The 16,947-nt window shown below is 41.8% G+C and overlaps 1 protein-coding gene across 1 annotated transcript; it reads right to left on the minus strand.

Moving 5' to 3' along the window:
* Nucleotides 1–1,650: 1,650 nt before the first annotated feature.
* On the minus strand, nt 1,651–16,786 carry LOC129164779 (ninjurin-1). The gene is made up of 4 exons (XM_054746042.2): nt 16,593–16,786; nt 9,148–9,388; nt 5,539–5,739; nt 1,651–4,544 (listed from the first exon to the last, which is right to left on the minus strand). The coding sequence occupies exons 1-3, from the start codon at nt 16,632–16,634 to the stop codon at nt 5,705–5,707; spliced, it is 318 nt and encodes a 105-aa protein (XP_054602017.1). The 5' UTR covers nt 16,635–16,786; the 3' UTR covers nt 1,651–4,544; nt 5,539–5,704.
* Nucleotides 16,787–16,947: the final 161 nt, after the last annotated feature.

The raw sequence follows: 16,947 nt of genomic DNA on the forward strand, positions 1-16,947 counted from the left end.
CCTTGTTAAATCTGAATTGCTGCACTCAAAACACACGTGATGAGTATTTTTGCAGACGTGATCACCTTGGTCCATCTTGAGGACTTCAGCTTGGAGCCTCTAGCTGTCCAATGTTAGCATTCTCAGCAGAAATTGAAGGATGGCTGCACAATTGAACCCCTCGATCCAGATGAAGTCTGCTTCCAAAATAGCATCCTTTTCTCATTCCATCCGGGATCATTTGGATGGTAATAAATGATTTGTTTTCACATTACGAGCTCCTGCCTTCTTTGAATTAATTACTGGAAGTGACAATATGTTATGTTCTGTATGCCCCTCATTCAGGCCAGTGAGCAGGCCTGTGATCAGATTGAAGCTGTTTCTGTGCAGGGGTTGATTTTTCACACGAGGTAATTCTTCCAATGGTGCCTTGCCAATGAAGACATGGTGTGTGATGTGGATGAAATCTTATGACCTGATCCAGCCAGACAGAGAGATGATGTATAGTTACAGTTCTCTTGTTGCTTTTACAGTACTTTGTCTACATGCAGTGATTTTTATTTGTCAACAGATTTTTTTCTTTCATTGATTTGTTGGCTGATTACTTTAACTCATTATGGTAAATACTGTGAGTGTTGAAATATAGTAAATACATGAAATATTCAATCTGCAACATCAGTGTTGTGCTGTGCTTGGTAGTTCATAGCAAGCATGTCTGCGTACATTGGCTCTATAATCATGAAGAATGTGGGTTTGTCACTATTTTACCTTTTTCATCTAAATGATCCCTTACATAACAATGTCTGGACAAATATCTAGCAAATGTTATTTCCCAAAATTAGTCTGTTTCCAAATGTGTATTTTATTTATCGTGGCAGTGTAGAACTGGATGCAATGGTGTCTGATTATTGAGAACTGTGTTGGTTTAATCAAAAGTAATAGCAATATCACAAATGTGTGTAAATATTTTTGACAGAAGTGTGTACGTTTTAACTGGCTTGCAAACAATCTATGAATTATGCAAATTGAGTGTGGTGTTTGGACACCTGTGATAACATATTGAAAACATGAAACCAATTTTCAAAACTGCGTGTAAAAGAAAAAACTGTATGCACTTCGAGATCTTTTGAGACTTGTTTCTCTCCCTAGAAACACAACACCACCATCTAGTGGGAACGATGAGTCATTGTGCTTTCACATTGAACAGTTTTTGTGCTAATATGAAGTATGCACAATAGTGGGAAGGCTCTGGTGAATAAAGTTGACTTAAATCAAAGTTTGATGCCTCCTAATTTCAGTGTTTGCTGTCTGAGTCAGTTGGTTCAGGATTATCTCTGTCTGCATGCGATCATGGGTTCAGGTTGGACAGAACAGGTGCACTGACCTTTGCACCAGAGACTCCAGAAACAGAGTTCCAAACTCTCATATGTGTGACTTTTTTCCTCTTCCTTTTGTGGCTGTGTTTATAATTTAAACCACAACACAACTTATTTAGAATGAAATATATTTTTGGGTAATACTCTTGAGCTAGGGTTGTTTTGCTGTTTTTTATATCACACATTATCTGTGATTTTGAAAAGGAGGCTGTTTGTGAGACAAATGTCAGATTTATTTGTTTATTTAAGGATCCACATTAGTCTTCACCATAGTGAAGTCTATTCTTCCTGGGGTCCACATCATTAAAAAACATTTACAATAGTACATATGCAGTGTAAGAAAAAGAAGAAGAAGAAAATATGATTTCTATAGCGCCTCTCAAGATAAAAATCAAGAGGCGCTTAAACATCCATCATGTTCATGGCAGCCTTCAGTTCTTCAATGTCTTTTTTTACTTCCTTGGTAACCATGATTATAGAAGAGCTTCAGAGCCTTGCAGATGGCAGTTTCAGAACTGATGAACAGTGGTACATCAAGGCCTACCTTGCTAGCTGGTCATGGAGCCTGGGCCTGGTAGTGAAGCTTCAGCCTGGGTTTGCCAGTGGCTTATGAAGAGGCCAGGGCTTGGTTAACAAGCTTTTTTCCCGTGGCTGGAGGTGCAGCGGACGTTAGAGGCTGATGGTTGATCCTGGTCCTAGAGATCTAGGGAGTTGCTTGCTGCCGATGGTGGAGTCTTGGCCCAGTGGTGAAACTCAGGCCTTGCTTGAGGCCTGGACCCAAACCAATAGTGGAGCTTATTGCTTCAACTCTTTTGATCTCTTCTTCTTCCTGCTTCCCTCTTTTCCACACATTCAACAGATGATAGTGGAACCTTAGCCAGGGCATCTTGACCCAAAAGCCAGGGATGGAGCCTGCTGCTCTGCTGCTGCTGCCGCCGCTGCTGCTGAGGCTGGAGCCTGGGCCGGGCGTGGCAGCTGAACCTGGAACCAGGATCAGGTATTGAGGCTATAGCCTGGGCCTGTCTTGGTGATGTAGTTTAGAAACTTGATCCTGTGCCAGGCGTGATTGCTGGTACCGAGTCTGGAGCCTTGAGGCCAGGCCTGGTGGCTGGCACCGAGATGCCTGTCCCGGGCCGGGCCTATTGGCCGGAGTAGAGGCTAAAGCCTGAGTGTGGTGTGTCAGCTGGGCCTGGTGGCTGGTAAAACTACTATTTCAGGTAGATAATTGAGCCAGCTCAGCTGAATGAGAGCCTGCTGCTCTGCTGCTGCTGCTCTGCTGACATACTGACATTCTCACCAGAAGCAAATATTAATTGAAAACTGACACTCCTGCCTTTGTTTGCAAAGTTACCTGAATGTGTGCAGAGCTGCTTTCAGATCCTCACACTTTAAAGTCTGAGATTAATCAAGGTTGTTTTAGGAGATTGGCTTTCATGCTCTTATGTAAGCTATTGCAGATCTGACCAGAGTCCTCAGATTGTGTTGGCATATTAAAGCTGGAAAAAAGTATTTGAATTTCCACATATTAATGCATGTAATACCACATACAGCACAGGTTTGTTGCAAAAATTACACTGTTTTTATTAGTGTCTTTTACTAATTTTCTCAATGCAAACTTTTTTTTGTTGTTGCATAAATAAAGAACAAACAAATGTTTTCAGGGTTTGCATATTAGGAGACACACAGGTGAACACTGGCCTAATTATTTACAGATATCTGAATATTATAGAATAATAATTCCAGGGTAAAACAGGATATCTGAACTGAATTCTATCTGACCAAATGTTTAATCTGCTCTGTCAACATGGAACTTTAACACATTCATAACAGACTGAACAACATCAGTAAATACACTAGAGGGCACTGCTTTCTCATGCTGCCTATCAATGGGGCTTGAGGATGGTTGAAAATGTTTTGGTGTTGGTATCAGTGATACTCAGCAGCAGCAGAGATCTTATATTAAGAAATAAACTTAGTGAATGAGTTAAAATGCTGTATTACACACTGATCACTTGTTAAATGATTTGAATCCTGCAAAACTGACAAAGAAAAGGAGGATGGCGCAAAAGGGGAAGAGGCACTACCGTTAGCACTGGCATCCACATTATTGTGAGAGAGGGCCAGTGATGAACTTGTTTCAGAATACTTGTTGTTGATCACCATATTCTGGACTTCAAACCATCACAGAGTCACTTTATTAAAGCAGCAGGCACCTCAGATATGCCTAATGTTGATCTATCAGTTTGCATCATCAACCTGCCCCTTGCTGTTTCCACGGTTACCAGTCATAGTGGAGGAGGAGGAAAAGGTTAAGACTGGATGTAGGTTTGTCATCCAATAACGTCAGATTGTGGCAGTTGCACCAACATCCATTATCTGTCACGTAGATTTTAACCTGATAATGTATCAAAATCAGGTCAAACTCTTTCTACTTTTCATTTTTGTAGTTGTGTATTTCAGCCAGTGAAGTGTATAAAACAGGCACTGGCTTGAATACTAATTGAGGTTTTGGTGACAGCGGAAACGCGGGTTAATTAGAGCTTCCATTATAACAAGCAGTTCTGTAGGGGCCGTGCTGTGTTGACTCTGATTCACCAGCTGCTGCTAGTCCAGCAAGGCACAGACCCAGTCCTGTCTGCTCACAGCAGAGGGATTTAGGTAGACCTACGGGACAGAGATGATTGGGTGATTAGGGTCAGGAGACCCACTAAAAAGTCTCAATCAGGCATCATAGGTGCAGGTACAAACAGAAGTGTGTTCAGTTTGGCTGGTCGATGCTTGGGTCACCATTGTTGTTTTGAGCAACACACATGTTGCTCTGGCTCTGTTTGAAGAACAAAGTCTCTTTTTTCTGGTAAATGGCTGGATTTTGTTTAAATTGTTTGCTGTTGGGACACTTCTGTGGCTGTCTGGAGGGGTCGGCGTGTATCTGGGTCAGATTTGGGACTGGGATAGAGAGGTCAGAAGAGGAAAAGGCCAAACATGCACTGGTGATGTCAGGAAGCAAAGAGTAAAGATGCAACTCAGAGCCTGTGTGTGCTCCTGATCAGTTTCTGTCGTTTGGCTGATGGACTCCAAGTGCAGTGATGAAGATGTTGACAACCATGATGATGAAAACCAGGGCAGTAGCCAGGTTCTCCATGGAGTTCAGCTTCCAGTGTTTATGCTCATCATTCAGGTTCCAGCGTACTGTCAACAAAACCAGGAAACACCGTTTCACAACACAAACACGCTCGGTGAACAAACACTATTGATTCCAACGCATAATGCATTCTGGGTTCAATGAGTTCATGTGTATGAATAAGAAAATCTAGAAAGGGGCAGAAATCTGTGTTTTCACAGATGTTTTGATAAATTTCCCATTTTCTTTCTAAAACAAAGATTTTATGTTTTCATGTCAATTCAATTGACTGTTCAGATCACACCATTACCAAATAAAACACATTTTCGACGTGAGGTTTGCATATCTTTAATTTGTGGTTTTTTTTACTGCAGGATATTCCAATTTATTTTTAACTGACACCCTTGAAATAACAGTAAATAATTGAGCTTTTTGCTGAATTTGAAGAAGGAATCTTTTTTATTAAATTATTTTAAAACAACACTTAATTTGACAGATTTGTATGTTTTACAAGATAATGCATGGGGCCACAACTTATGATGCACTGATATGAAATTTTTGGGCCGATATTGATATCCAATGTTAAGATCACTGTTATGGCCGATAACCGATATTTGCCGATATAAATATACTGACATTAATGCTTCTAAAATCTGCAGATTTTGTATAGACTGAAAATTATTGAAGCTGAAATTACTTTATTATGTAAACACAACACACATTTACGGTTTTGAGATTATTTCGTTCACTGTTCTCATGACTAAACAATTACACACACACACACACACACACACACACACACACACACACACACACACACACACACACACACACACACACACTGAAACAGCCAAACAAATGGAGACAAGATAGAAAAAATATCGGTTGTTAATATCGACCCGGTTTTATTTATCGAACCGATACCGATATGTTAAAAATGACTAGCATCGGTCGATACCGATATTAAGGCCGATATGTTGTCCATCCCTAGTCACAACATAAGGATGAGGTCTGGACACATGGTGTGAATTAAAGAGTGTCTTTATTAAAATTTGGCCTCACCTAAAATGCCACACAGGCAAGAGCTCCCAAAGGTGATCCATGATCAGTCTCATCTCCTCAGAAGCTGCACCAAGCAGGCTTTTATTCTGCACCCATAGGTGCAGCCACTCAGTGCAGTCAAGGACTGCACACAGCCAGGCCAATCGAATAGAGGGTTACATCAGGATCACCATTTGCTACGATCCAGGCTGTCTGGGGGGGCTGGGGTAACAAGGACGACACATTACTTAAAAGTATTTACAAAAAGGAAAGCTAATCAGACTTAACTAAAACAACTGGAGTAATCGGCAGCAACTAAAATGGTAAAATTAAATAAACTACTTAGCCAGTATCGCTACAAATCAGGGAAACCTCTGCAAACCGAATTAATGTTCATATCGTGGAACCCCCTGCACACAAACGACACAAATTGGCTAAAAGAGATTTAAACAAACGCATGCCAAAGAGCCAACAGGACAGAAAACACATGTCCAGCCTGTTGCTCCCTGATGAGGAGGGCTGGTTGGCTTTAATGCAGTGAGACCCTCATTCAGCTGCTGATTGTCGTTGCCACCAGCTGGGACCTCAGTGTGGGAGAAGCCAGGAGATGCAAAGCAGCTCCTCTCACACAGGAGGGGTAAAAAACAGAGGAGTGAGAAATGAAATAAAAAAACAAACGGCACCAGCCATAACATAGGGAATTAAAATGTTTTGTTCCTGCTTTGGTTGAGGGCCTATTTCATTTAAATGGGTTTGCAAATCAAAATGTAACACCCCTGAAATAAAAAAGTGTTTGTCTGGAAATTAAGGTTCAAACAGCAAAGTCAGCATTGTGGATCCAATAGAGTTACAGTAGCAAAGAAAGCAAGTGTCTCTTTTTAAAAGTGCACATAGAACAATACAGAGGAAGAATAAAACGGTCCGAGGGAAGCTTTTATTTCCTGTGTGGCAGTTTTTATGTGTGGAACAAAATATAACTAAATTAATTTTTGATGACTCAACAGAGTTGTCATCTTTACTGTCACATCATCAGCTGATGAATGATGGTCGGTAGGAATAAGTGTAAGAACACTGTGGCAGTGCAAACATATCTGCCGGGTAGAGAGGAGTGGGTGTGTCAATGAGAGGGCACCGCTGCACAGCTGGAGCGCATCAGTAATCAGTGCTCCTCTGTATAAAAGACTGGAGGAGGAGACAGGAGTTCACCTGGAGAAACAGTGGAACATGTTTTGTGTGACTGCATAAAATATGAGGGAAGTAGAGGGCAACTCAGGGAGAAATTAATGGGCCATTCCCATCTGTACCGGGTCGGGCCGGGTAGCGTAGGTTGTTTACATATCTGGGTGGCCTGGTATTTTTCCAGGCCAACCAAGGCTCATTCTCAGCCCTCTTCTCGAGGGGGTCTGCTTCAGGCCGACCAGGGCCAACACACCCACTGCTGACCGCAAATTCACACCTTCCATAACCCCGGGTTTCCACGGGAGCTGTCAGCAGCACGTTACTGCAGCAGCACGTCTTGCTCGCGTGAGCTGCTGCTTGGCCCTTCCCACGAGACGCGAAGCAGCAGGGGAGCAGCCGTCACCGACAGAGCACGAAATCACACGAGTGACTTCGTCAGTAAACACAACAACAAGCAGGAGAAAATTACAACATGGTTTGTGTTTTATGTTCTGTCCGTTTTATAATCGCCAATACGGACCTGAAGAAAAAAGGAGACCGCTAGCTAGGTGATAACTTCTCACGGGGCCGCACAGTTAGTAACGTTTTTTAAAAGTAAAGCAACCGGAAAGCAGTACGTTCTTTATTCTGAAAATCTCGGGAGCTTCTCTCCATTTCCCCATCCGATTTCCTGTCTTTCCTTCCCCAAAAATGTCGAACTTGACCCGTTTCAGAGGCGTCGCGCGTAGAAAATAGAACCGGCGCGTAAAGGCCGCGACATGCTGCTCCTGAGACGCGGCCGACTCGCGCTGCTGACGGCTCCGGTGGAAAAGGTTCTGTTGACCACAGCGGTTCCTATCAGCAGCTATGACGTGCTGCTGCAGTAACGTGCTGCTGACGGCTCCTGTGGAAAGCCGGGGTTAGAGCAAGCCTCTGATTGGTGGGTAGAATCAGCCCACATGGGCTCAAGACAAGGATGTGTGGAATCAACCGGGCCAGACTGGGGCCGACTGGGGCTACCCGGCCCGGGCCGACCCGGTACAGATGGGAATGGCCCATAAGAGACATAGGAGGTGGAGTGATGACTGTAAGGAATTTGTTAAATGGTGAAGAAAGGAATTATAAGTTGGTTGTTGGGTATCTAAAGCACTGTGGTCTGTTGAATAGAATTTAGTTGTTTTTTTTTCTCGCTCTTACTCCGACACACTCCTGCACAGTAGGTGGCGGAAATGCACCTAGCAGTTAGATGCCACCCGCCATTAAACTCGATGAAGAAGAAGGAGTTAACCTGTGAGAGCGGACCAAAGCAGCGACAGAGAGGGAGACACTGGGGAGCTGTAAGACACAGCTGTGATTATCAATAAAAACAAGTGCAACGGACAAACTGGTGTGTAGCGCAGTGTGTGTGATCTCTGGAGTAGCTGTCCTTATACAGACACTTTGTGTGTGAGTGTACATTCTTTCACCGCCAACTATTATAGGTCAAGAAGTGCATGGACTGTGTGTGTGTGTGTGTGTGTGTGTGTGTGTGTGTGTGTGTATATGTGTGTGTGTGATCTGTCAGGGTGGGGCTGTGGGAGCAGTATGTAGGCCACTCACATCACGCATCGCTGGGTCTATCAGACTGGGATTGGGAGGGGGGGGGGGGGGGGGTCTGGACAATTAAAGAAGCCAAAGGATGAAAAGTGAGGGAAGAAGTGGATGCAGACTGGGCTCTGGATGGCAGGGTCTGGGAATTAGAGGGTCAACAAATGTATGCGGACTCACATGATGTCCAACAAGATATCCAAGTCGTTAGTGATGATTAACAGCACCTCCTTTTTCAACAGACATTAATAAATCGTCTCACTCCTGCAGAGATTTATAGATAATGAACATGTCACTTGCTCAGAAATCTATTTAAGTTTTTAGATAACAAATTCAGAAGGAGGAAGCTGTAACCTTTTTTTTTTGCAGATGTGGAAAATAACTACATGCCTCCCTTTATTTACTCATGCCGGTGGAGCTGAGCTGATTCGTTGTGACTGGAGCAAAGTTCACCAAAGTTCTGACCCTGTTGAAGGGCATCAAATCTAACCTGTGCAATAGCGTTTACCCCCAGTTCCCCCGGTGTTTGAGCACAAGGCGATATCTACAGCATCTGAGCGTGTGAACAGATATTTCTGATTCTGTGAGTCTTTTTGGTGTTTTCTGTTGATTCCATCACATTCACAGACATTTACCGGCGACACAGATCCACATGTATGCAGCAGAAAATTGAAGTGACCTCCCTCCTTTGACACTCATACACACTGAAGGGCTAAAACCTGGTGAACTCTGACCTGGTTGTCATGGTTACATGCGAGAGATTGGAAGCCAATGGGTTGTTTTTCAAGAGCTGGAGGGTGGGGGGGGGGGGGGGGTGAAGAGGATTAGATGTAAAAGGATGAAAATGGAAACAGGAAAGAGTTATGAGTGTGTTCAGTTTCTCACCTATGAAGATGAGCAGGACCCTGACTGTGACCTGCAGACAGAGCGAGAGGCTGATCAGGGTGACAGTGGGGTCAGGCCCCTGCTCCAGCACGGCTTTGAGCTGGGAGGCATTGGCCATCAGCAGAGCCACATCCAGCATGCTCTCAGCTGCACTCTTTTTATTGGTGTAGTGGTTCTTGTTCAGAAGGGCCGGGCGGACAGGCCAACCATCTGAATGGGTGGCCTCGAAAGAAGAATGTGACTGGAACAGGAAGAAAAAAGTGTTTATGATTTGGAGATAATGCCTGAGAAGAATGCATGGAAGTAAAAAGAAAAGCACACCATGTTATTCTCTTCAACTAAAAGAAAAGGCAGCGTGTGTGTGGGGCCAGCAGTAAATCTGCTTCTTGAGCAGTGATGGTGAGGATCTGGTTGCCATTCTGAGCTAATTAGGACAACATGCAGCCATTAATGTGGACTGACTCTTGAAAACTGAAGCAATAGTGTAGAAAAAAGAACCTGGCAAAGTGGTAAACAGGATCAAGTCAGTATAAACGCACAGTTTCTAGCCGGTTTCAAATCATCCGTGCACCTTGTCTAGAGTCAGACCTCCATTTCTGTGTCCCTGAGCCGCTCTTCTGCTCTGCAGTTTGTCGTCTTTATAAATCAAAGCAGCGATGATTGGTTGTTTTATGCTTGAAATTATGACGAAGAGTAACCCTTCAGTGGGAAACCACTCCACATGATTACTGAGTGAGCAGCAGATCCAACTTAATGACAACTTTTCAACATTTTAGCCACTGTAGAGTGAGCATGCTTTAACCACAGCTTATTTACTACACACTCCAAGCTAACCTGCCATATCCCCTCTCTGAATGATCAGCAAGTAGACCTAATAGTATTAGGTTTCCACTGAATTGATTCCTGTGTGGGCGACGGTTATGTAACAGGTGATTAGCTTGGTTTTGTGTCTGGGTTTGCAGCATCTTAGTGGACTCTGTACTGAAAAGAGTAAATCATACTGGGTCAGCAGATGTTGAATAAATAGTTGACTTGCTAACAAGCAAAAACATGGAAAAACAATAATAATGCACTTTTGTTTGAAGTTCAGCAGCTGAACTAGTTAATACCTTGGTTAAAAATGTCCTAATTTACCTTAACACCACAAGTGGAGATTTTAAAAGAGTCAGCCTAAAACCATCACAATTCTTTTGCACGCATTTCATTGTTCGCAGCCTCCAAAGTTTTTTCATGCACCTGCGGCAAGCAGTGATGAACCAATACATTGCACGGGTGAGAGCTGTTTAGTCCAAGTTAAATAACATAAAAAATAAAAATAAAAGAGCTGTGCCCTTTAATTTGAATTAATGTCTCCAAAACATTTACACAAATTGGCTGGTATTGGCCTGATACAATCTCAGAGGAAAATAAACCAGTCAAGACTGATGAATTCTCTTTTAATTCACTTGTATATTTTGCCACAGCTTAATATAAAATCCTGAAACTTACTTTTAAAACCCTCTGAATACTCAAATAGTTTTTACTTTACGCTGTCATGGCTCACTCTGCGACTCATTACATTCTCCTGCTCTCATGGGTCTTTACATTCAACTTGAGTAGGTGCGTTGTGGTGCAGCGTTCTTGTGACTGAGAATTGGGCCACGGCCTTCTGACGTGACGTGTCAGGGTCAGCCATTCTCCTCTCAAACACTGACACATGCTTTTCAAAGGCAGGCCTTTATCCCTGCGTCAACACACCACATTGAGATAATGCGTGTTGTGAGACCGTAGGTTGGAGTCACTGTGTCTAGAAACACAGCAGCTGACTTTTTACCCCATATCCCCAATAAAAAAAGCAACATTCCTAACAAATACTTGTAGTTTTACATCATGTGCAATAAAGGTAAAGTGATAAGATCATTTGGCTGTTGGCTACAGTGAATGAAACATGTAAAACAAACAAGAAATCAGAGTAAATGCCAATGATTGGAATATTGTTTTCTCAATAGAAAAGAAAAGAATAGAGTGCTTTATTTGTCATTGCACAATAACAGATCATGTCATTAGCACAACTAAATTGTATGGCTGCTGATTCAAGGTGCTGACCAATCAATGTGAGAAATAGTATCAAGTTACCATACCAGGTTTATTTCTAAGATGAAAGTTCAAATAATTAAAAGACTTAAACATACGAGAGTAAAATTAAGGCCATGACTAAAAACATAAAAAATATACTAAAAGGTTAGTCCATGTCAGCAGGGAAGACACCACAGAGTAAAACACCAAAAGCCTGATTATTGATCAAAAGTTAAAGGATAAAAATAGGCCTTCAGCACCAACTTTAACCGACACAGTGACTGGGCCTGTCGAACACCGAGGGGGAGCTGCATTCCAAAGTTTGGGGGCAGCGAAGGCCCGCCCCTCACAGGATTTATATTTCATTTTTGGGATGCACAGAAGCAGGTGATCTGCTGATCTCAGGGTTCTGGGAGGTACATAAGGTTTGAGCAGTTCTGACAGATGAGCAGGGGCTGGACCATTCAGGGCATTGAAAACAAAAGTTAAAACCTTAAACTGGATGTGGTATTCAACAGGCGGCCAGTGCTAATGGGCAAGGATGGGTGAAATGTGACAGCGTCTAGAGGGGTTTGTCAGGAATCTAGTTGCTGTATTTTCAACTCTCTGGAGACGCTCAATTGAGGAGACATTGACACCAACAAGGACTGAGTTGGTGTAGTCCAAACGTGAGGTTATAAAGGCGTGAATAACAGACTCCACATGTGGTCTTTTGACTATTGACTTTAAACAAGTGATGCTATGCAGTTGACAGAAACAAGACTTGACTGTAGTACTAATTTGTGAAGTCATGGACAAATCAGAGTCTAGTTTCACTCCCAGACTGGTTACACACGACTTCAAATTTAGAAATGGTAGAGAGAAGTCACCAGGTGCATGCTACGGATTTAGTGGAAAGGAATGGCGTCGTTCTTGTTTACATTGAGGCAAAGGAAATTCTCTGACATCAAGCATTTGACTGCAAAATGCAGTCAACGAGAAGACAAGTTGAATCCGGTTTATTTAAAGCCAAATAAATCTGGCAGTCGTCTGCGTAAAGGTGGTAACACATTCCAAGATTTGCTAAAATCATTTCAATGGCAGCAGGTAAATTGAGAAGAGGAGTGGCTCCAGAATCAAACCCTGAGGCACACCCTGGCGAAGTGGCATAGGTGGAGAGGAAAACTTGATAATGCGGACACTAAATTGCCTGTCTGACAAGTAGGACCTGAACCAGTTAAGTGGGGCCCTTTCACTCCAACTTAAAAAATGGTATAGGTTAAAAACACAATTTAAAACTAAATGCTGGGAGAAAACTATAAAACACAACAGAAAAAAGACATATTTGTTTAAGTTTTCATTTGGATGACACCGAGCCAGGCATAGAAAAGAAAAAGCTGATTAGAGTTCATTAAAGGTGTGCCATTAAAGGACAGCTTGTCACACACCCGTGCCTGAGCTTTTTTTTTTTTTAACTAAGATCATCTTATTTTGAGAACGGATGGATTGACAGTTACTTAGGTCAAATCTTAAAAAATGATATTATGCCTTACCTGACACAACATCACACAACTAGCACTCAGACTATTTGTTTAGAAAAATACAGCTGCCGCCACAAGACATTGTAGCTCATTGTTGGTTAAATTTGCCAGTTTTAGCTTTTGCTAATTGCACTTAGGGGCTAATACTACAGCTGTAACTCCCAGTCAGTCACAGATTTACATTAGATCCACAGAGATTCATCAAATCTATCATTTGATTTGTGAGATTTTTTTCTAACGGACGGTCAAGGTTGACTTCAGTTATTGCAAATATCCATCTAACTGCTTGTTCCTCACGAAGGTCACAGAGAACTGGTGCCAATCCCCAGTGGTCATCAAGGAATAGGTACATCACTGGGACATCATTTCCAGGACTTAGAAATGAGCCATCAGAGCTGAGCTTCAGATGGCAGCTTTTTGAGTCTTATTTGGATATTTTCCCCCAGAGTGGATAACAGCAAGACAACTCTACCACTTCTACCACTGACTTGCAACACTGATGTTTTATCTCCACAAATAACACAAGCCTGGAGGAGTTCTGCTGTGTGTTGGAGTTGCTAATGCTAACAGTTAGCTTCTACTAGTGTAGACGTTCTCTGCTGTTTCCTGGATACTAAACCAACAACAGCCTTCCCTGTTGTTAGTCAAGATTGGTGAATCCATGAATGCTAAATGACAGTGTGATGTAGAGCTGTCAGGCTTTTCAAATCCGTAGGGGTGCCCAATCCTGGTCCTGGAGGGCCGGTGTCGGTACAAGATCTGCTCGGGTGCAGGATCGGCTCGGGGTCCTTCGACTGCTGATGACGTCACATTACTGCAAATCTACTCGGCTTCCACACATACGTTTTGGAAAGACATCAGCAGTTTTGTTAATAAATTCTTGTTTGTTAACACCTAAATGTTTTCTTTATAGTTGTAATTTATTAATAAAACACCATCTTTGTTTTGTAAAGAATGTGAAACTGCATAAAACCAACATCGGACTGACAAAAAATAGAACAGTTCTTATATGTGAAGCCATATCTGTTTGTATTAATGTGGATTTCGTCTGTATATTTCCTTAGTTGTTATCTAAATACATTCTTTGACTCAAAATATTGCTTGGTGTCTTTCAATAAAGTTCTTATATTTCATTTTGCCCCATTTCGTCAACATCAAGAGCTTTTGAGGGTCACTGTTTATCATTTGCTTATATTTTACATTTCCTTTAGAAATTCAAGCATATTATCTCCTAAAAGTGTTGATTTTTGGACTAAAGGACTACAACCGCTAAGACTACGACCACAAGTCTGTTCTGACCAATCAAAGTCATAACGTGATAACGTAACTTCCGTAAGCTTCATGTTCAGCCAATCAACTACTTTGACGTCATCGGAAGTCGAAGAACCCCGAGCCGATCCTGCACCCGAGCAGATCTTGTACCGACACCAGTATCCAACAAGATTTTGTTGTTTCTCTGCTCCATCATGCTTGATTCAGTTGTTAAATCGCCTGTGCAGCAACTCGTCACGCTCTGCAGAAGCTCGCTGGTTGAAATCAGGTGTGTTGAAACAGGGTTAAAACTAAAACGTTCTGGACACCGGTCCTCCAGGACCAGGATTGGGCACCCCTAGTGTTTCACCATTTATTTACTGTCAGAAGCTAAGTTCAGCCTGCATGGATCAACTATCATCAGAAAAAATCATTAAAAAAAAGTTTTTTCCACACCTTTAAAAATGAGTCCACTAGTTCATGAGATTGTGTGCTAACAAACACATATGCACACAGAATGAGGCCAAAACACGGTTGCCCACCGTTTGCCCTTCTGCAGTGGGTGATAATAAAGTTACACTTGGTCAGATTTTAATAACTACATTCCTGCCAAAAAGCTTGTTGCAATGCAGAACAGTGGGTATGTTTGAGTTTCCAAATTCATGAAATTAAACCCAAACCTCAAATCTAATAAAAAAAAACAGCTTTCACTTTACTGAGAGGCCATGTAAAGCTCAGACTGACTTTTCGGCAGAAGAATTGAACTCGTTCAACCCGCACACCTAATCCTGAATGTTTTCTCTTTTCCCACATGGTCACACACAGATTAATGCAGCGCAAATTCCTGCATGTCACTTACTGAGAGACAGCACCTCAGCTGTTGCTTTGTCCAGCTAAGCTCCGGACTTGAAATGTAGAAGGCTTTTTACAGCAACAATACACTTAAGACACTCTGAGACCCTGCATTTATTATTTAGTTAATTGAACTAGCTGTTGAAAGACCAAATTTACGTAACTGCATTGACGCGGCTTTCCCTTACCTCTCTCTCCCTGCATACATGAGCACTTCTTTGTTTTTCATCCGTCATGTTGCGTCAGCAGCCTTCTCTTCTCACTCACCTCAAGCTCTGGCCCTTCTCCAGAGCAGCATCGATCCAACCGTAAATCTAATTTCCACGATTCTCTATAGAGCTTTTAGTTTTATGGCCTCACACAGAGCAGAGCAAGCACGGCTGTTTCAAAACATAGCCTTTACATTTACAGCAGCTGGAAAGTGAAACACTTCTTTCTCTCCTTTTGTTCCAGAGAAAGCTGCTCTGTAATCATCTGAGAAAGAAAATAACCTTAAAGATAAAAGGACAATAACCTTAAAGATAAAAGGACAAGAATCTGTTTGCTCTGGGCTAAAATCTGATTAGTGTTGGATTTCAGGGTGAAACAGACTCGATATTAAAAGCATGTGGAAAGTCTGCATGTAACGTCTTCACTCTACAGCACAACCATGAATTGATGACTCTTTTATTGATCAACGCTGGTAGGAGGCACACTGTAAATGAGAACAATTGTTGGTTTTATTGAGCATACGGGGTTTGCATTTTCAATCTAGTGGGTAAGCGCCGGCCACTGGGTAGTCATAAGGAACTATCTCCCTTCTTCCACTTCCCTACTTCTGCAGTCACACACACCCACACACACATGCATGCACACATGGGTGCACGCACATCCATTTAAAATCAAACTGAGCTGTTACTGACGTCTATTTTCTTGCCCAGTAAAACATGCACACTTGACTGTGGCTATTAACTTCTGTATATAACAAATTTCAATTGTCACATTAACTATGTGTGCCTAATAAAGACTCAGTGAGCCATTCAGTTAACCTAAAACTTAGTTAAATGAAGCATGATGACATTAAACAGAAGTAAGACTGTGTTTGTGTCTGTTTGGCCTGAGCATTTAAACCAGGGAAGTGATAACAAAGAAAGGCACTCATTATTTATAAGGTCACTTAGATGCCACAACACTTTGCTGCAGGCCAGACGGATCCAAATGTCATCCAACCCAGCAAGCCCTGCAGCAGACATGAAGATCCCTGATTAAATGTTCCCAAGGATCGAGTTGCAATCACTCAGCATCATTTCTGTGCTGCAACATTTGTATAGTTTCATGCAGATGATGTAAGAAGTGAGAAAAGGCAAAACAATAACAAAAGTGCAGAGAACACAGACAATGGATACTTTAGTGACCTAATAAATATTGGTTGCAGAAAGTAAGCTTGTAAATTTCTCAAAATAAATTCAACAGTTTTACAAGGTTGATGACTATTCCAATGAATTGAGCTAAATTTTCCCAAGTAAATAAACACATACAAAATTTTTTAATCATAATTCCATTACCATATCTGCAAGATGTTTTAAAAATAGAAAACAAACTAGCAATATTATATAATTTAATTCATGATGTGTCAAAAATAAAAATAAAATAAAGCTATACTGCATAGTGAGCTGTGCAGCAGAGATAAGTGAGCATGTGCTTTCTTGGAAATAAACATTTAAAAACACACAGCACATCGCTGATTTTATCTGTTTCTGTCATGAAAAATTACTTCAAATATCTTACCTCAGCCCCACTTCCTCTGCTACTGCTGTTGCCGTTCATCATTTTTCCATGAGTAAGCCGCTGCTGGTGCTGCTACTCTGAGAAGCTGAGCAGCAAACTGCCCTGTTGAAAAGAAATGGAGGACAGTACTTGCATGCATAAATCTAACAGAGCAACAGCTGCATAGCTGTTATGGTTACACTGCATGGATGTTTTATCTTTATTTCCTTAATAACAGTAACAGGAAATTTTGTAGATAACTTTTTTCATTCATAGATTTATTGAATGGTGCATATAACAATATCACTATCTATCGTCGGAAGGCAAATGATCATTTAATGGTTGAACAGATTTTTCAACACAAATGTCAGCTATT

The sequence above is a fragment of the Nothobranchius furzeri genome, chromosome 15, assembly GCF_043380555.1.
Source record: "Nothobranchius furzeri strain GRZ-AD chromosome 15, NfurGRZ-RIMD1, whole genome shotgun sequence".
Lineage (NCBI taxonomy): Eukaryota > Metazoa > Chordata > Actinopteri > Cyprinodontiformes > Nothobranchiidae > Nothobranchius > Nothobranchius furzeri.

Coding starts and splice junctions, on each gene's coding strand:
- LOC129164779 (XM_054746042.2), bottom strand. CDS start 16,634: ATGATGAACGGCAACAGCAGTAGCAGAGGAAGTGGGGCTGAG. Junction 9,389..16,592: donor GCAGAGGAAGTGGGGCTGAG/GTAAGATATTTG, acceptor TTCCTGTTCCAG/TCACATTCTTCTTTCGAGGC. Junction 5,740..9,147: donor GGTCCTGCTCATCTTCATAG/GTGAGAAACTGA, acceptor TTGTTACCCCAG/CCCCCCCAGACAGCCTGGAT.